This window comes from Gopherus flavomarginatus, chromosome 1 (genome assembly GCF_025201925.1).
Source record: "Gopherus flavomarginatus isolate rGopFla2 chromosome 1, rGopFla2.mat.asm, whole genome shotgun sequence".
In the NCBI taxonomy this organism is placed as follows: Eukaryota; Metazoa; Chordata; order Testudines; family Testudinidae; genus Gopherus; species Gopherus flavomarginatus.
Window position 1 is genome coordinate 360,583,004 of NC_066617.1, and position 20,573 is coordinate 360,603,576.

At 46.7% G+C, this 20,573-nt stretch overlaps 1 protein-coding gene across 3 annotated transcripts in view; it reads right to left on the bottom strand.

The window, feature by feature from the left end:
- The window catches only part of GDPD5 (glycerophosphodiester phosphodiesterase domain containing 5), a 347,993-nt gene that overhangs the window by 69,489 nt on the left and 257,931 nt on the right, over positions 1 to 20,573 (bottom strand). For 2 of the 3 annotated variants that reach the window (XM_050930540.1, XM_050930546.1), the window contains 2 exons: positions 17,616 to 17,714; positions 15,392 to 15,485 (listed from right to left, as the gene is read on the bottom strand). In XM_050930540.1, coding sequence (XP_050786497.1) covers positions 15,392 to 15,485; positions 17,616 to 17,714 — 193 coding nt within the window. The remainder of the gene's footprint in view (positions 1 to 15,391; positions 15,486 to 17,615; positions 17,715 to 20,573) is intronic. The other variant, XM_050930554.1, reaches the window with a different exon arrangement.

The following is a 20,573-nucleotide window of genomic DNA, read 5'->3' on the forward strand; positions in this document are numbered from 1 at the left end:
TATGTCTACACTATGAACCAGGGGTAGGCAACCTACGGCACGCGTGCCGAAGGCGGCACATGAGCTGATTTTCAGTGGCACTCGCACTGCCTGGGTCCTGGCCACTGGTCCGGGGGGCTCTGCATTTTAATTTAATTTTAAATGAAGCTTCTTAAACATTTTTAAAACCTTATTTACTTTACATACAACAATAGCTTAGTTATATATTATAGCCTTATAGAAAGAGACCTTCTAAAAACGTTAAAATGTATTACTGGCATGCGAAACCTTAAATTAGAGTGAATAAATGAAGACTTGGCACAGCACTTCTGAAAGGTTGCCGACCCCTGCTATAGACCCTTCAGCAGCACAGCTGTAATGTTGTAATGTAGACATTTGCTATAACAGAAGGGGTGCTTCCACACCTGTAGTCAATCCACCTCTCTGAAGGTTTGTTTACACTTGAAACGCTACGGTGGCACTGCTGAAGCTGCGCTGCTGTAGCACTTCTGTGTAGACACTACCTATGCTGACAAGAGGAGTTCTCCCGGCAGTGTACGAATCCACATCCCTAAAAGGCAGTAGCTAGATCAATGGAAGAATTCTTTCAGGTACTGAGTGGTGTCTACACTGGGGCTTAGATAGCCAGAACTACATCACACAAGGTGTGAAATTTTTCACACCCTGGGCAATGTATTTAAACCAACCTAACTTTGGCCATGGCTACACTAGAGATTTGCAGCGCTGGTGAGGGGGTTACAGCGCTGCAACTTAGGATGTGGCCACACTTGCAAAGCACGGCCAGTGCTGCAACTCCCTGGTTGCAGCGCTGGCTGTACACCCGGTCGAGCCTCGGGTGTAGGGATTCCAGCGCTGGTGATCCAGCGCTGGTCAGCAAGCGTGGACGCCCACCAGCGCTGTTATTGACCTCCGGGGTATAAGGAGGTATCCCAGCATACCTTAGAAGCCTCTCTGGTAATCATGCACATTCCACTGCCCTGGGCTCAGGTGACCCCACCTTTAAATGCCCCGGGAATTTTAAAAATCCCCTTCCTGTTTGCTCAGCCAGGTGTGGAGTGCAATCAATCAATCAGCGACCATGCTTCCACGCCCCAGACGAGCCCCAGCATGGAACAGTTCCGAGCTGCAGGACCTCATCAGTGTTTGGGGTGAGGAAGCTGTGCAAGCACAGCTGCGCTCCAGCCGGAGAAATTATGATACCTATGGGCAGATATCACAGTCCTTGCTGAGAAGGGGCCATGAACGGGACGCGTTGCAGTGCAGGGTCAAAATAAAAGAGCTGAGGAGTGCTTACTGCAAAGCCCGTGAGGGAAATCGCCGCTCAGGAGCTGCCCCCACAACCTGCCGTTTTTTACAAAGAGCTGGATGCCATACTTGGGTGTGACCCCACTGCCAATCCTAGGAGCACGATGGAGAGTTCAGAGCAGGGAGAAGTGGGGGAGGGTGTAGAGGAAGCCGACAGTGAGGATACTGGCGTGGAGGGAGACACCTCGGAGTCCCAGGAGGCATGCAGCCAGGAGCTCTTCTCAAGCCAGGAGGAGGCTAGCCAGTCGCAGCAGCTGGAAGTTGCTGGTGAGGAAGAAGCTGTGGAGTGTGCTCGGGGTAAGCAGATTTTTATTTTTTGGGAGAGGAGGGTTTGGGTTATGGCTGCCTGCATGCATGCCTAAACGTGGAATAGCCCATTGATTTGCTCTATCACATCTCTGTAATCGGCCTCGGTAATCTCTTGAAAAGTTGCAGCCAGAGCGTGGGCAATGTGCTTTCGCAAGTTTATAGGGAGAGCCACCGTGGTCCTTGTCCCGGTCAGGCTAACTCGTCCGATCCACTGTGCAGCGAGGGGTGGGGGGATCATGGCTGCACACAGGCAAGCTGCATAGGGGCCAGGGCGGAATCCACATTGCTGTAGAAGACCCTCCCTCTCTTCCCAGGTAACACGCAGCAGTGATATATCTGGCAGTAGGAAACCCTGTTGAGAATTTAGGGATGCTTGAGTGCAGGGCGCCAGGTTCGCGGTCCCCCCCCCAGACCCACGGTGCGTTCCGGTCTCCCCACCCCTTCCAGCACATAGCCAGCCCCGCGGTGCGCTCCGGTCTCTCCCCCGCCTTTCCAGCAGGCAGCCAGCCCCGCGGTGCACTCCGGTCTCTCCCCCGCCTTTCCAGCAGGCAGCCAGCCGCGCGGTGCGCTCCGGTCTCTCCCCCGCCTTTCCAGCAGGCAGCCAGCCCCGCGGTGCGCTCCGGTCTCTCCCCCCCTTTCCAGCAGGCAGCCAGCCCCGCGGTGCGCTCCGGTCTTCCCCCCCACCCCCCCTTCCCAGCAGGCAGCCAGCCCCGCGGTGTGCTCCGGTCTTTCCCCCCCACTTCCCAGCAGGCAGCCAGCCCCGCGGTGCGCTCCGGTCTCTCCCCCCCCTTCCCAGCAGGCAGCCAGCCCAGCTGTGTGTTCCCCCCCCCCCCACCAGCAGGCCGGCAGTTACGCGGACCGCCCCCCCCCGCCAGCAGCTCGCCATCTTCCTGTTCACTACTGTCCCCTGTGCAGGACACCAGCTACCTCCTGTACCCAGTGCAGATAAACCCCAGTGACCCATCGGTCAATTCCCCCTCCCAGGTGCAGTCGGGCCAGAAACACTCACCCCATTGCTCGCCATGCCTTCGCTTCCCTGGCCTCTCTGTGTTATGTTAGGTATGTGGGAAGGATGCTAGAAAAAGTCTAAAAACTCCTTCACTCTGTGATAATAAACAATGTAGCGTCTGTGTATTACATGTTTCTATCTATGTTTTTTTTAGTGACCTTGACTAATGCAGCCGGATCACCGGCCTCACGTCGCTTGCACAACTTGAGAAAAAATCCGCGAAAATCAAAAGAAGAATTGATCAAAGCAGTTATGATTCACTACAACAGAGAAAGTAGGAAGACGCAGGAATGGAGAGAGAAAATGTATGAGTGGAGGCAAACAGAAAGCAGGAGAAAGGAATTGGCTACCAAAAAAACCTCAAAGCACCTGATAAGCCTCCTGGCTCGCCAAACTGACTCTTTCGAGTCTCTCGTAGCCATGCAGGCAGATCTGTACCGTGGTAACCCACACCCCTCCCAAAGCTCTCTTTCTTGTTCCCCAGTATTTGCACAAAACACCTTTCTCCAGCAGCCTGGTTCTTATTACCCCCAGCTGCCCCCAACACCTGTACGATCACCTACCTGCCCAGATAACTATAATTCTTACCCTGTGCACTCCACCCCCATTACTCTGCAGCATAGTAATCCTGAAGTGCAGCAGACATTGAACAGTAATCCAAACAGGACATATTCAAACCTCTGAATGTACAGTCCACCACCCTAACCCCCCTGGCCTTTTATGTACTGTACTTTGAATAAAGGATTTTATGGCTTTTACAATACGTTTTATTATTGCAGGAAGTGGTAAATATTGTATCCCAAGGTAGAAAGGAGCACAGCAAAGGCACCAAACATTACTGTTGACTCTCAGCATCAAATTGCTCCCTTAAGGCATCCCTAATCCTTGAAGCCCTTTCCTGGGCCTCTCTAGTAGCCCTGCTCTCTGGCTGTGCAAATTCATCCTCTAGGCGTCGAACCTCGGAGGTCCATTCCTCACTGAATCTTTCACCCTTCCCTTCACAAATATTATGGAGGGTACAGCACGCGGATATAATAGCGGAGATGCTGCTTTCCCCCAAATCTAGCTTCCCATAAAGACACCTCCAGCGCCCTTTCCAACGGCCAAAAGCACACTCCACAGTCATTCTGCACCGGCTCAGCCTGTAGTTGAACCGGTCCTTGCTCCTGTCAAGCTTCCCTGTATACGGTTTCATGAGCCATGGCATTAAGGGGTAAGCGGGGTCTCCAAGGATCACAGTGGGCATTTCCACGTCCCCTACTGTGATCTTGCGGTCTGGGAAAAAAGTCCCGGCCCTCAGCCTCCTGAACAGGGCACTGTTCCGAAAGATGCGTGCATCATGCACCTTTCCAGGCCATCCTGAGTAAATGTCAGTGAAACGCCCACGGTGATCCACAAGCGCTTGCAGAACCACGGAGAAATACCCCTTGCGATTAACGTACTCTCTTGCCAGGTGAGGTGGGGACAGAATAGGAATATGCGTCCCATCTATTGCCCCTCCACAGTTAGGGAAAATCATTTGTGCAAAGCCATCTACAATGTCCTGCACGTTCCCCAGAGTCACAGTTCTTCTTAGCAGGGTGCGATTAATGGCCGTGCAAACTTGCATCAGCACCATTCCAACGGTGGACTTTCCCACTCCAAACTGGTTCGCCACCGATCGGTAGCTGTCTGGAGTTGCCAGCTTCCAGATTGCAATAGCCACCCGCTTCTCCACTGGCAGGGCAGCTCTCAATCTCATGTCCCTGCGCCGCAGGGTAGGGGTGAGCTCAGCACACAGTCCCATGAAAGTGGCTTTTCTCATCCGAAAGTTCTGCAGCCACTGCTCGTCATCCCATGCTTGCAGGACGATGTGATCCCACCACTGAGTGCTGGTTTCCCAAGCCCAAAGGCGCCGTTCCACGGTGCTAAGCACGTCTGTTACTGCCACAAGCAATTGAGTGTCTTGAGCGTCAGGCGTTTCAATATCATCGTCTGACTCCTCACTGTCACTTCGCAGCTGAAGGAATAGCTCCACTGCCATGCGTGATGTGCTGGCAACATTCATCAGCAAGGTCGTCAGCAGCTCAGGCTCCATTTGTAACAGAAATCTCAGAAATCGCGCTGCAGACTCACAATGCCGCCAAACTGCTCGGAATGTGCAGCAAAGCACCACGGGGCGTTGGAACAGGAAGTGGAAAGACCCGCACACTTCCTTCCCCTTCCCACAAGCCACAGCGCCAAAATGGGACGAGGTGCTCTGTGGGATAGCTGCCCACAATGCACCACTCCCAACAGCGCTGCAAGTGCTGCAAATGTGGCCACACCACAGCGCTGGTAGCTGTCAGTGTGGCCACACTGCAGCACTGGCCCTACACAGCTATACGAACACAGCTGTAACTACCAGCGCTGCAAGACTGTAAGTGTAGACATGGCCAAAGAGTAGACCAGCTCTAAGTGACTTATTGAAGGTCAGTGAGAGCCAGAAATACAATCCAGCGGTCCTGATTACCAGTTTTTTGTCTCAGAGGTGGAGAGATGGACGGACTAGCAAAGCCCTGGCTGGGATGATTTAGTTGGGGTTGGTCCTGCTTTGAGCAGGGGGTTGGACTAGATGACCTCCTGAGGTCTCTTCCAACCTTAAACTTCTATGATTCTATGACTGCATCACTTCCAAGCCTGCACCAGGTTAATTTTATTTTTAAATCAGTCTAATTAAACTGGTGCATACCCATAATAACGTAGGCACATTTAAATAGCTTTAGCATAATTTGTCAGCTTACATGCAAACCAAACCAACATCAAGCAAGGGTTAAACTGGTTTAGCTGCATTTACATTAAGGATTTGCACCAGTTTGAAATCCATTTAAACTGATGCAATTTTTTTTTTTTAAATGGAGACCAGGCCTTAGAAGTTCTTTTGGATGATTGAGGGGACATAATGTCAGACTCTAGAGGGGTTGTAAGTAATTAACTCTATTACAATAAAGGTGGGCACAACAGAGGGACTTCTGGTGGGATTAAAAAAGGGAGAAGATACTCTGGGATGCACTGAAGTTGCAAAGAACCATATGGTGTAGTGTTTGGTGGGGACAATGAAGTGGATATTTGTATTGTTCTGCAGTCAGTAGACATCCTGAGTCAGACAGCGCCCCCTAAGAACATCAGAACAGCCATCCTGGGTCAGACCAATGGCCGATCTAGCCCAGTATCCAGTCTTCCGACAGTGGCCAATGCCAGATGCTTCAGAGGGAATGGATAGAACAGTGCAATTATCAAGTGATTGATCCCCTGTTGCTCATTCCCAGCTTCTGGTAGTCAGAGCCATAGGGACACCCAGACCATGGGGTTGCATCCCTGACCATCTCTGCTAACAGCCGTTGATGGGCCTATACTCCATAAACCAGGGGTCGGCAGCCTTCAGCATGCAGCCCATCAGGGTAATCTGCTGACAGGCCGCGAGACGTTTTGTTTACGTTGACCGTCCGCAGGCACAGCCCCCCGCAGCTCCCAGTGGCCGTGGTTTTCCGCTCCTGATGGGCCACATGCCAAAGGTTGCTGCCCCCGCCATAAATTGATCTAAATAATTTTTTAACCCAGTTATACTTTTGGGCTTCGTGGCATCCCCTGGCAATGAGTCCCTCAGGCTGACTGCACTGGGGCAAGAAGTACTTCCTTTAGTTTGTTTTAAACCTGTTGCCTATTAATTTCATCAGGTGACCTTGGCTCATAGATTATGAGAAGAGATAAATAACACTTCCTTATTCTGGTTTTTTAATACCATTCATGATTTTATAGACCTCTATCATACCCCCTCTTGTCTCTTTTCAAAGCTGAGCAGTCCCAGTCTTTTTAATCTTTTATACAGAAGCTATTTCATATTCCTAATCACTTCTTGTTGCCCTTCTCTGTCCTTTTTCCAATTCTAATGTAACTTTTTTGAAATGGGGTGACCAGAATCACACACAGTATTCATGGTGTGGGCATACCAGGAATTTATATAGTGGCATTATGATATTTTCTGTCTTATTATCTATCCCCTTCCTAATGGCTCCTAACATTCTCTTCGCTTTTTTGACTGCCGCTGCACATTGAACAGACCCACTATGGGTTTTATTAAAATGTTTGCCTCCCTCTTTAAGTTTTAATACCCACTTCCAAATGTTACACCAAACGATGAATATTTTAGTTTATAAAACAGTTCTTTGTATTTCACCCTAGTCTAATATATCTCTTGGGAAGTATAACCCCTCCAGATTTTTATAGGAACGTCAGGGAGCCCAGAGACCAGCCCCGGGGCCAGGTCAAGTGCGTCAGTCCTACAAAGCAGCCCCCACTGCTGCTCTCCGGAGCACTATATCTTGGATAAAGATGCAGCTTGCAGGGGCTAATGATTCTAATGGGTCAGAGTCCATGTCTGCTGCTCTCTAATGGCTCCAACTTGCCTTGGGATTGGTTTTCATTGCAGGTGAGCTCAATGGCTACAACAGCAGTGGAGAAAAAGCAGGACACACATACATATACATACACGCACACACACACGCAGTGTTTAAGTATTGTAGCAAAAGTGGTAAATATGAATAAAAATACGTTGTCCTTCTACAGCAGTAGTTCTCAAACTTTTGTACTGGTGACCCCTTTCACATTGTAAGCCCCTGAGTGCGAACCCCCCCATAAGTTAAAAACTTTTTTTTTATATATTTAACATTATTATAAATGCTGGAGGCAAAGCAGGGTTTTGGGCAGAGGCTGACAGCTCGCGACCCCCCCCCATGTAATAATCTTGCAATCCCCTGAGGGGGTCCCACTGTTCCCTCTAGGTGTGCCTGTGTGCGTGCGCACACAGATCCTAAACCCTGCACACATGGCAAAACACTGCATACATGGCAAAACACTGCACGTACAAAAATTTGCACAACTTTTTTGCGCACACAGCCTGTCAAGAATTAGAGGGCACATTGGCTCCCGACCCCTAGGTCTACAGTGCTTCCTCCCTCGGGATCTCAGATATCTCAAGCAATGGATTAATTGTGACAGTTCTCCTGGCAGGTAGGCAAGTATTACAAGTGGAGAAAACTGAGATTGAATGACTTGTCCAAGGTCAGCGTTGCCTACCCCAAGCATTTCAAAAATCGCCAGTCAAGGCTCAAAAGGCGAGGACGTTGGCTCAAGAGTACATTTGGATCGCATTTTAGGGATTTTTTCTACAGTCCTGAGAGCTAGAAATTTAGCTTTCAATGAAAACATAAGACTCACATAATTACTTGTCTCCAGGAGCTGGGGCATTAAGAGAAACAACAAATATTGCAAGTCTCATGATAAAATCTTGGGAGTTGGCAAAACCAGAAGCCTATGGCTGATTCAGGAACAAAACCCAGACCTCCTGACTGTCAGTCCTATGCTTTGCAAAGGGCAGCATTCCTTTGCCTTCCAATGACTTCACTCATATGAGATGGGAATCTTTAGAAGTGGGTGCTGACAGCCACTGCAGAGGCACTCCTAGCTCCCTACCAAGTTGCATTAGTTAGGACGACAGGTGCTTTGAACTTGATGGGATATTAACAGTCACTTGAACCCAATGCTACCAGGGTTGTTCTTGGGAGAAGCAACAGCCACAGGAACAGTCTGGTTAATGGTTTGAATGCAGATATTCAGTTGCTGACTTAGTTATAAACTGCCCTTTGCTTTTGCCACCTAATAACCTTGTTCATGCACCTACTTGCCAATCAATTAGACTAGAGTGTAAGTGTGGGAGAGAAATTAGTTGACAATGAGATAAACCCACACTTGGGCTTCACTTCTTCCTGAGCACGCACGAAATAAGTAAACTAGGTGCCACCGTGGGGTGTAGCATCATAGGTGTGGTGCTTTGGAGTTAAGCAACATCACTGGAAACTTCTAGGCAATTCCAATTTGCACTGGATTACTCTACAATGGCTCTTTCCACTTGGATTTCCCTGCCCCAGAAGTATACATTACGATTCCACCAAGCCTCAACTAGCCCATTTTGTCAGTACGAAAGACCCTTTCCTTTCCTATCCACCTCTGCTGATTGAGCCGATGCAGCTCAGTGACCCAAATCCTAGGCAAATACCAAATGAAAAACATGTGCTAGGACAGATTTTGATCATTGACCTGCATGAGAAAGATCAGTATCACTCAGTACAGATCACAGGACGTGCACCATCGTGAGATGGGATTGAAGCCAAATCCCACCATTAGCCACAAATGCTGGGAAATTTAAAGTTCATTTCCAGGAAGCCCATTAATCTCTTTAGCAAACCACACTCGTTATCCTCACAGAGCAGCTGAAGGCATCACTTTCCTTTTAATACCATGAATCTTAGGACCATATTCTTCCAGGACACAGAGTTCTAACTGTGGTGCAGAGTTTGGGAGACAAAGGGAGAAAAGTCTGTTTTTATAACAAGATGATGGTAGGTACTGCTCCAAAGTAGCCCAGCAGAGTTTGATAAAAGATCAAAAGTATTTCTGAGTTAGAATGGGAAGTGTTTGTGGTTACAAAAAACCAGACACACTACTGGCCCGTACATATGCCATGAGGAATGGGAGTCCCAGCAAACCCTGTTTATGGATGGAATTGGATGAATCAGGGTGTACGTGAGGCTTGTTGTCATTCCATTTCACCTATAGGGTCCAGATGAGCCGTGAGCAAAGTCACTGTGGCTGTTAAAAGACATATGTGGTGACAAACAGTGTTGCAATCTCAGTCCCATTTCTAGTGACCATCCCACTGCATGGAAAGTCACGTGTGCGATTCCCCTGGTGGAGTTTCCTAGAAGTTTTTCCACCTAAAGTTGCCCCCATCCACTCCATGGACAAAGCTAGGTGGTTACTCATATCCTGGAGGACCTGTCAGAGGCCAGGGTGATTAGCATGAAGGCCATATCCCTCCACAGTGGTTCCAGGCCCTCGTGCCCTCACCCCCACCTCCCTGTCAGGAGTGCCCCTGCTGATCACTGCTCCTGCAACCCACCCTAAGGGTGTCTTCACATCACAGAAAGAGTCTACTTGAAAGTTAGGATAGCACCAGTTTAAGTAGATCCCCACATGGGGCTGGTAGGGGAAAACACCTGGGCTGGAATCGCCCCCCAACCTGTCACATCCTGCTCATGTGTAGATTCTGTGATGCTGCACGGGCTCAATGAGGGGCTGAGCAATGGAAGAGGGAGGGCTAGGTGGGACAGTCCATTGCAGGCAGCACCCAAACTTGTGTGTCAAAATGGGCAGAACTGTGCATGGATGGGGAACCTCTATGCGCAGAGGCTGGCGTCTGTGCGCCACACTGCAAAATCGCCATGGCTAGCCCCTTTGCAAGTCACCTTAGCAAAGGCCACAGGCTGAACGTACACGGCATCTAAACTAGCGTCTCACCTCCCAAAGGCAGTTCCTTCAGCTCAGCATCACGTCCCAAGGGAGGGAGGCCTTGTGGATGACTCACCGGACTGGGACTCACAGTGAGGTTCTATTCCCACATCACAACATTCACCAACAACTAGCTCCTTGTTGGAAATCACAACCAACTTCCTACATGATCTTGGGCAAGCCACAATCTTTGACAAATTGGGGTTGTGCTTCCCTAGCTCACAGGGACTTTAGGATGATGAATTCTTGAGTATATAAGAGGCCCCAAGATACTACAGAGATGGATGCTGTATAAGAACAGAGAGAGCACATCAGGCATCTCTCATCTAACTGTTGTGTTCCTGTTCTGGAAATGACTGGAGCCCATTAGCCTCCAGCTCCTTTCACCAGCAGTAAGTTGCTTTGATTGAGAAACAAAGATTCACATTTTATGATCAAACCAAGGCGGCTAGAAAAATCGAACTGCAGTTTCTCAGCTCTGTGGGATCTTTGTTTGCTTGTGCAATGAAGACCTTAGGGGGAAGTGTCACTTAGGTAAGTGATGGGGATCGTTCTCTTCTGTAATCACCAACAGACATTTTATACTCTAGAGGCAGACACAGACAATGCTGTTTCTTGGAGAAAGTTTCTTGTCTCCTTTCTTTTCTGCCATGGTAAGAAGTCCCATCCTCCCCACCCCACTTTATCTTGTTTCCTGAACGAGTTCATTGGCAGAGCTCCTCCCGTCTCCTCATTGCTTTTATTGCTTCTTTTAATGTAGTGTTTTGTGTTTGGCCTTGGAAGCCTTCTGAGTGAGTTCTCAGAGAGGAAGGAGCTTATAAACAACAAGAGCTATAGAGATAATTTATTTTGAGCTGTATTTTCTGGATTTGGGAAAAAACAGCTAAAGACTCTGATTCCTGAAAAGGGACAAGAACAGTAGACTCCTGTGCCAATGACAGCTAGTACGTATACAAATGACTATGGTCAGGTGGGCAAGACAGATGCAACTTTCTCCTTGTGCTGTGGATTTGTGTTTGCATTCCTTACTTTCCCCTAGCAGTTTCCATCGATGGAGTGCTCTTCACTTCCTGTCATATACTGCAGCACGATGTAGGTTTGTACCACTGAACAGCTGCTGCGTCGTATCCCTGAGGTGGCTGCATTTCAGTGATGGGTAAAGTGATCCCTGTATATGCAAGGTATTTTGTGATGCTGTGGTGTAATAGGCGTTTGACACGGTTCCACATGGGGAACTGTTAGTTAAATTGGAAAAGATGGAGATGAACATGAAAGTTGTAAGGTGGATAAGGAACTGGTTAAAGGGGAGACTCCAGAGGGTCGTATTGAAAGGTGAACTGTCAGGCTGGAAGGAGGTCACTAGTGGAGTCCCTCAAGGATCGGTTTTGGGACCGATCTTATTTAACCTTTTTATTACTGACCTTGGCACAAAGAGTGGGAATGTGCTAATAAAGTTTGCGGATGACACAAAGCTGGGGGGTATTGCTAACACGGAGAAGGACAGGGATACTATTCAGGAAGATCTGAACCACCTTGTAAACTGGAGTAATAGAAATAGGATGAAATACAATAGTGAAAAGTGCAAGGTCATGCACTTAGGAATTAATAATAAGAATTTTAGATATACGTTGGGGGCGCATCAGTTGGAAGCGATGGAGGAGGAGAAGGACGTTGGGGTACTGGTTGATAGCAGGATGACTATGAGTCGCCAATGTGATACGGCTGTTAAAAAAGCAAATGCGATTTTGGGATGCATCAGGCGGGGTATTTCCTGCAAGGATAAGGAGGTGTTAGTACTGTTATATAAGGCGTTGGTGAGACCCCATCTGGAATACTGTGTGCAGTTCTGGTGTCCCATGTTCAAGAAGGATGAATTCAAACTGGAACAGGTTCAGAGACGGGCTACTAGGATGATCCGAGGAATGGAAAAACTGCCTTATGAAAGGAGACTCAAAGAGCTTGGCTTGTTTAGCCTGACCAAAAGAAGGCTGCGGGGGGGATATGCTTGCTCTATATAAATATATCAGGGGGATTAACGTTAGGGAGGGAGAGGAATTATTTAAGTTTAGTACTAATGTAGGCACGAGGACGAATGGGTATAAACTGGATATTAGGAAGTTTAGACTTGAAATTAGACGGAGGTTTCTAACCATTAGGGGAGTGAAGCTCTGGAACAGCCTTCCGAGGGAAGTAGTAGGGGCAAAAGACTTTTCTGGCTTTAAGACAAAGCTTGATAAGTATATGGAGGGGATGTTATGATAGGATCGTTAATTTGGGCAATTGATCTTGGATTACCACCAGATAGGTCTGCTCAATGGTCTGCGGGGAGATGTTGGATGGGATGGGAACTGAATTACTGCAGAGAATTCCTTCTTGGATGCTGGCTGGTGAGTCTTGCCCACATGCTCAGGGTTTAGCTGATCGCCATATTTGGGGTCGGGAAGGAATTTTCCTCCAGGGCGGATTGGCAGGGGCCCTGGAGGTTTTTCGCCTTCCCCTGCAGCGTGGGGCACGGGTCGCTTGCTGGTGGATTCTCTGCAGCTTGAGGTCTTCAGACCAATTTTGAGGATTTCAATAACTCGGTCCTGGGTTAGGGGTTGTTATAAAATTGGATGGGTGGGGTTCTGTGGCCTGCCTTGTGCAGAAGGTCAGACTAGATGATCATATTGGTCCCTTCTGACCTATGAGTCTATGAGAAGTTATTCTATGAACGGTGCCTTAGGCTCTTATAAAAAAAAAGTTTTAATAAGAGAAAATAGCAGAGCTAATAAGTGGCAATTTTTCCTGGCTTAGCTACGAGCACAATAGAGAGAAGAGAACTTCAAGGAACACGTACTATCTACTACCTCCCATCTTGACTGGCAGAAAAATTACACCCTGTATTGTATTTTATTTTATTTCTTTTCTTTTCTTTGTTGAACACTTACAGCTTTTCCATTTGTAAATTAAGCTACACCAAACTTTCCTTTGGAGAAGTCTCTCTTAATATGAATTCTTAACATGTTTAATATTCTTCCTCTCGCTCAGCCGTTGCCTCCACATACTCAACATCTACTTCTTGGCAATCTTTTGTAAGTGCTGCCAAACCCTCCCAAGACTTGCATTTCACACTACCCTTCAATTAATAATTAAAAGAATTTTTACAGCACTGGCCTAGTAATTTTATAGGCTCTACAGCTGAACCCTTCAGAAAATATATTTGATATTTGCTGAAGGCAAAGAGAGGTGGCTAGTGCCAGGTAAACTGAGGGAATGGTGAAGGCAGCAGAAAGGTCCCAGGCCCATGAGATCGGATAGATTACACATGAAACTAGATTAGAGGGGAGGCAGTTTAGTCTAGTGGACAGGGCACTGGACTAGGAGTCAGGAGACTTGGGTTAAGAACATAAGAACGGCCATACTGGCTCAGACCAATTGTCCATCTAGCTCAGTAACCTGTCTCGGAGAGTGACCAATGCCAGATGCTTCAGAGATAATGAACAAAGCAGCAATTATCATCAAGTGATCCATCCCATCATCCAGTCCCAGCATCTGGAGGTTTAGGGACACCTGGAGCCTGGGGTTGTGGCTAACAGCCACTGATGGATTTATCCCCCATGAACTGATATAATTCTTTTCTGAACCCACTATACTTTTGGCCTTCACAACAACCCCTGGCAACGAGTTCCACATGTTCATCAGGTATTGTGTGAAGAAGTACTTCCTTATGTTTGTTTTAAAACTGCTGCCTATTAATTTCATCCGGCAACCCTTAGTTCTTGTGTTATGTGAAGGGACAACACTTCCTTATTCACTTTCTCCACACTAGTCATGATTTTATAGATCTTCATCAGATCCTCCCTTAGTCGTCTAACATGAACAGTCCCAATTCTCTCATACAGAAGCCGTTTCATGCCCCAAATCATTTTCGTTGCCATTCTCTGCACATTTTCAAATTCTAATGCATCTTTCTTGAGATGGGGTGACTAGAACGGCATGCAGTATTCCAGGTGTTGGAGCACTATGCATTGATAAAGTCACATTATGATACTTCCTGTTTCATTATCTGTCCCTTTCCTAATGGTTCCTAACATTCTGTTCGCTTTTTTGATGGCCGCTGCACATTGAGTGGATGTTTTCAGAGAACTATCCACAATGACTCCAAGATCTCTTTCTTGAGTGGTAACTGCTAATTTAGATCCCATCATTTTATATGCATAGTTGGGATTATTTTTCCAATATGCTTTACGTTGTCCTTATCAACACTGAATGTCATCTGCTATTTTCTTGCCCAGTCACCCAGTTTAGTGAGATGCCTTTGTAATTCTTCGCAATCAGCTTTGAACTTAACTATCTTAAGTAATCTTGTATCATCTGTAAACTTTGCCACCTCACTGTTCACCCCTTTTTTCAGATCCTTTATAAATATGTTGAACAGCACTGGTCCAAGTACAGATCTTTGGGGGACCCTGCTTTCCATTGTGAAAACGGATCATTTATTCCTATCCTTTGTTTGCTATCTCTTAACCAGTTACAGGTTTGATTCCTATCTCTACCACTCACCTTTCTGCTCTTTCTACCCCCTGTCTCCTGAGATCATGTTCTTTGGAGCCTGCACAGTGTCTCACTATGCATTTGTGCAGCATATAGAGCAGTGGTTCTCAACCTATTAACCACTGTGGGTCACATATGCAGCTCTCTGGGTGTTACATGGTCCTTACCCACAAAATATATATACTATCTGTATGGCCCTGAGAATGTCACAGAGGCTGTAGCGGTGTGCTGACTGGCTCACAAGTGGCCCGTGGGTTGAGAACCACTGACACAGTAATGGGGCCAGATCTCAGCTGGGGCCTGTAGGCACTACTGTAATACAAGCAGTAAGCACATGAAGGCTTTTAAAAACAAGAATGGTATTTATGAATGGGGAGCCAGTGAGCTGTTTGGGTTCAGGGTTTTGTGGTGATACTGTATATGTAAGAACACCACGCTCCAGCAGAGTGATGCGTAATTAGCTTCTTTCTTGCTGCTGGTGAAGTCTTTTAAAAAAATAATAATAAAAGGCTTTAGAAAATGCTTTTTCACATCCTTCCATTTTAGCGTGCGTCTACTGGCAGAGAAAGAGTGAGTGGCTTACTACTGCCTGACTGGGCCAGCCCACTCCTGCTTCCATCCAAGTTTGTCCAGTTATCTAGGCTAGTAACCAAAACCTCCCCCAGTTCTTCTGAATGTTAGAGGGTCGGTAGATCTGAGAAAGTAGCTTCAAAGGCACAAATCCTAGATCAATCGGCTGTTCTTGACAATAGGAACATGTTAGCCGACAGCCAATTTTATTCTTTAAAAGCACATCACTCCAAACGTATCTCAGCACACACGTAGACAGCAGTACGTGGGCAAACAAGGTGAAGTCAGGTTGGTACTCACTGGCTTTTTCCGTTCTTGCAAATTGCCCAGCTATCAACCAAGACAGGGCCGTGACTGCAGCCAGGGCTCCTATGTGCAGAAAGGGAGCTGTGGCCTAGGGGAACACAAACCAAAAAGGGCTGAGTGAAAGGTAATTTATAGGCAGTGTCACTTAACTTTCAAACAGTTACTTTATATACACACACACACACACACACACACAGTCTCAAGACAAGCTCTCTCGGCTGAACAGTGAAGTCTCCATAGGGTATTTGCCTACCCCATTCTGAGACAGATCCCACGTGCTCTTTAGCTGCTGCAACAAAGTGGCCCTAAGTTCATGGAGGACAGGTCCAACGATCACTATTAGCCAAGATGGTCAGGGAGGCAACCCCATGCTCCAGGGGTCCCTACACCTCCATCAGCTTTTGTCTGTACCCAGTTTCAGATGACATCACCCTCCACATGCCAGTGTGGTTTGGACATCAAAAAATACAAAGCTGTGCAGTTCTGGCACTCTGAACACAAGTGAAAGGCCAATACGAGGTTCTCCTGCTGCTGCTATCAATTGGAAACAGAGCCCTACTTAAAACAGCAGATTAAACACACAAGTGTGCAGGAGGAAATACACATTTTGCAGCCTCGCCTTCATACTCCCATCACCTTTCCCCCTCTGTCTTACCACTGCTGTTACCTAATATTAATACTAATTATAAATACAAAAAACTCTGGCTATTTCGATTGTCCAGCAAACAACTTTACACATAGTGTAGCCTGATGGACATTCACCAACTATAGAATCATAAGACTGGAAGGTACTTCGAGAGGTCATCTAGTCCTGTCCCCTGCACTCATGGCAGGACTAGTATATGCTTCAACACCTCACTCTTCATTGTGTGTGACTGGGTACCTTAGTGGAAGTCACTTCTGGCACAAATAGGGAATAGCCTTATTCGTGTATGCATCCCTTTCTTTGCACATGCATCTGGCTATTTCTACAAAAAATAGTTAACCCCAACCCAAACTGCTTGACACATTTTTGAGGAAGTGAACAAAGAGAGGTGAAAAAGTGGCTGACTAAAGCAATTCAGGATTCACTAAAATATTTGGCAATAATTGCCCTCCATTATTCACCTGCCTTACAGCATGAAAATTCGACTTGCTCTGAAGAAATCAAGGGTCTTCTTTTAATTAATTTTTAAAGAGGAGCATGGTGCTACCAAAAAAAGTCAATGGAATTCCCCTTTAAGGCCAGGAGGAATTTTAAAGCTTCAGGTCAGTACACCTAGGATTCAAAATTTGGGACCTAGCTACACCAACTGAAATAACATAAGTATTTAATTGAGTTTGCTGGAGTCTCATTGAATCAGACTCAGAAGAAGGGACCTCAGGAGATCATCCAGTCCAACCCCCTGCTCAAAGCAGGACCAGCCTCAAACTAAATCATCCCAGCCAGGGCTTTGTCAAGCCAGGCCTTAAAAACCTCCAAGAATGGAGGTTCCAACTCTACCTAGATACCTTGCTAGGTAACCCATCCCAGTGCCTCACCAGCCTCCTAGTGAAAAAGTCTTTCCTAATATCCAACCTAAACCTCCCTCACTGCAACTTGAGACTATTGCTCCTTGTTCTGTCATCTGCCACAACTGAGAACAGCCTCGCTCCATCCTCTTTGGACCCTCCCTTCAGGTAGTTGAAGGCTGCTATCAAATACACCTCACTCTTCTCTTCTGCAGACTGAATAATCCCAGTTCCCTCAGCCTCTCCTCATAAGTCATGTGCTCCAGTCCCCTAATCATTTTTGTGGCCTTCCACTGGACTCTCTCCAGTTTGTCCACATCCTTTCTGTGGTGTGTGTGTGGGAGGGGGGGGTGTCAAAACTGGGTGCAATACTCCAGATGTGGCCTCACCAGTGCAGAATAGAGGGGGTTAATCACTTCCCTCGATCTGCTGGCAAATGCTCCTACTAATGCAGCCCAATATGCCACTGACTTCAGAGGGCTTTGTGTGACACCCAAGATCAATATTTCATATATGCAGCTCTGTAGCTCTGCTTCAGCCTGATTTTTAAGAATTAATAACTCCAAAGATAGAGACTATGGGTAAAATCCTGGCCCTTCTGATGTCAATGGGAATTGCGTCATTGACCTGACTAGAGCAAGGATTTCACTCTATATATTGAAAACTACAGAACAAGCACGTTCTTTGCAAGAAGGCTTTACATTGTCAAATGCACTATGCAACTTACCTGCATTGAAATGACTACCATCTCCCATTCATCGTCCCAAAGTTGTGCTATAGAAGACATAGTTACTACAGTAACTACCAAGGTCGCCATCAGGCCGATCTGAAACAAAAGAAGAAAGTATTTACAAATCAAATCCCTAATATGAACACTGTTGCTGTGTAGTCCACTTAGCACACTACCTTTCATCTGAGGTTCTCTAAGTGCTTTACAAAGGGGAAGTAAGTCTGGCAACACCCGTTGTGAGATGGATTTGGTATTACCCTCATTTTACACAAGGGCAAACTGTGGCATGAAAAGGTTAAGTGACTTGCCAAAGGGCAATCAATGGCAAAGTCTAAATATGTCCCATTGCTCCAATTCTGCTGTCAATCACCTATACCTCATGATACCCCACTGATTTCAGAAGTGGACACCATGATCTCAGAGTCCTACCCCTTGCTCTTATAGGCCAGGCGCTGCCTTTCTATATCCTAAACTCACAGTTGCCTCCTGTTCTCCAAACAGGAATGGTATCTTCAATCTCAGAGCAAGTGCCATTTCAAGAAATGTGTTTCCAGTATATGCTTTTCCTTTTTAAACCTTGACACTCTATTCAGCAACAGAGTGTCAGCATCAGGACACAGAGCTCACTTGAAATACAAGTGATATCCTCTTGACTATGGGTTGTAACAATCCAACAGGGAGGGAAGTTAAAGTTACCTAGCAACTAAGGTTGTACTGAAATAGAAAATATTAGTTTGAACATTGCGAAAAAAGCCATCTCGACCATTTTGAAGCTCCTGAATTTTGCATTTCAATGAGTTACCACTAAATGATGATTTCTGTATCAAAAGGTGCAAGCTCACATATTTTTGGTAAGACGATTGATCTTTGCTGAAATGATGTTTTGGTACTAGAGATGATCAGAACTCAACAAACTCTGGTTAAAGACCCTATGAAGAGACCGATTCAATCTGCAAGACCCATTTTAAGGGATTCAGTGGGCAATGCATGTTTTCAGGCACTGGAAGGGAAGGTTGATGGCAGAAGAATACAAGGCAGAAAAAAGATGTTGGATGGACAACATGGTATCCTGCGTGGATCGAAAGGACTATTCAGCCACCAGGGCCAGCTCCAGGCACCAGCATCCCAAGCAGGTGCTTGGGGCGGCAATCTGCAAGGGGCTGCAGGCCGTGTGTTTTTGCCCCCAAGCAGCGTGCCGAATTGCAGCCACGGACGGCGGGGGCAGTTCATGTGCCCTTAGGGCGGCACGCGCGTTTCTGCGGCAGCAGCTTCTATGTTCTGCTGTCCGTGGCGCAGCTTCTGTCTTCTGGCTGAAGACAGAAGCTGTCTCCGAATTGCCGCTGCTGCGGAAACGTGTGTGCCACCCTAACAGCACATGGACTGTCCCCGCCGTCCGCGGTGGCAATTCGGCGCATTGCTTGGGGCAGCAAAAACAGTAGAGCCGGCCCTGTCAACCACAAAGATTAGCAGAGGACTGTAGAGAAAGGGCTACCAGGGTTGCAAGCCTCCAGTCATGGAGATGTCACAAAAAGATTTCAGAAACGTTAAGACTATTTTCATTCAAACCCACAAGCTTAATTTTGAACCAAAACACATTACATTTTGCAGTGTGACTGTTTTAAGATAGAAGAGACGAGACGATCTGGACAAACATGAATGCTTCCCGTAAGGGGAAGTATATACAAAAGAAAAACAGTTTTAGGTACAGATGCATTGGAACATAAGCTTTCGTGGGTGAATACAAAGTGGGTATTCACCCACGAAAGCTTATGCTCCAATACGTCTGTTAGTCTATAAGGTGCCACAGGACTCTGTCGCTTTTTATGTATAGAGAGTATTATCGGCCTCGAATCTTCTCATTCACTCACACTTGCATTCTAACCATATTTTGTATTCAGTGTTACACACTGCACCACTTTCTTCTACAGAACCATATCACAATCCAGTCCCACCCCACAGGGTAGCAAGGCAGGCCTGATTATAGAGAAGTCAACATAATCTTTTTTTCACCCAGGACAAAAATTAACTTGGCAGCAACGACACTGACCACTGGTTAAGCCCAGCCTCAAATCCTCCACTATTTTATTAATTCAGACAGGTGACCAGACTCGAACATTCCATGAAATTGACCATTGCCTTTTTTTCCCCTCGTCTTGGAGCAGGCTTCAAAATATGAATCATCCAAGAAGCATTTGATGAAACAAGAACATTTCACTCGCATCAGCAGGTGAGACTAGATTCTCAGCAGTAAGCATGGAAAGCCCTAGCCAGGGCATTTGCGCTCACATCAGTGATACCAGGGACTCTATACAAAAGGGCGAAGGGTTGTCATCTACACTGCATTTTCAAAGGTCTTCTCACTTTTATTAGAGCAGTTCTCCAAATTTAGCTTGCAGTGAGTGAAAGGATTCCAAAACAGCAGTTTGGCATCGTGTCATGCTGACACACCACCACGGTGAGCATGTACATCGCAACAAGGACCTGCCAATAAGCAGCCACCTCTCAAAGCTGGGCACAGTTCAACATGACTTTCCCTGGGAGAGACTCACCATCTGAAATGGCAACACCCTTGCTTACCTGCACTGAGGTGTGCTCAGAGCTACACAGAGGACACTAGCAAGTTTTAGCTGGTGTTATTTGATTTTTTATGAAGCCCTAACACCAAAAAGGTAGGATCCAATGCATTGCTCCCCACTTTATTTCAGTGCATCTTTTGCAGGCACTTGGAAGTAATCAGAATGAACAAGTCTATGTACAGTGGCAAAAAGAAATATCACTGGATTCACTGAAGGCAAAAGGTTAAAGTAGCCTCACGATGGCACAGAAAGAAATTCAGCTTTAGCCTGTCACGTCTGTCTTATCCATCATTTCTATCACAAAGAACATTGTAGCAAATGCGTCAGAACATTGTTCTCTTCTGTCTGGTATCTCGGTCTGCACTGTACATCTGGCTAG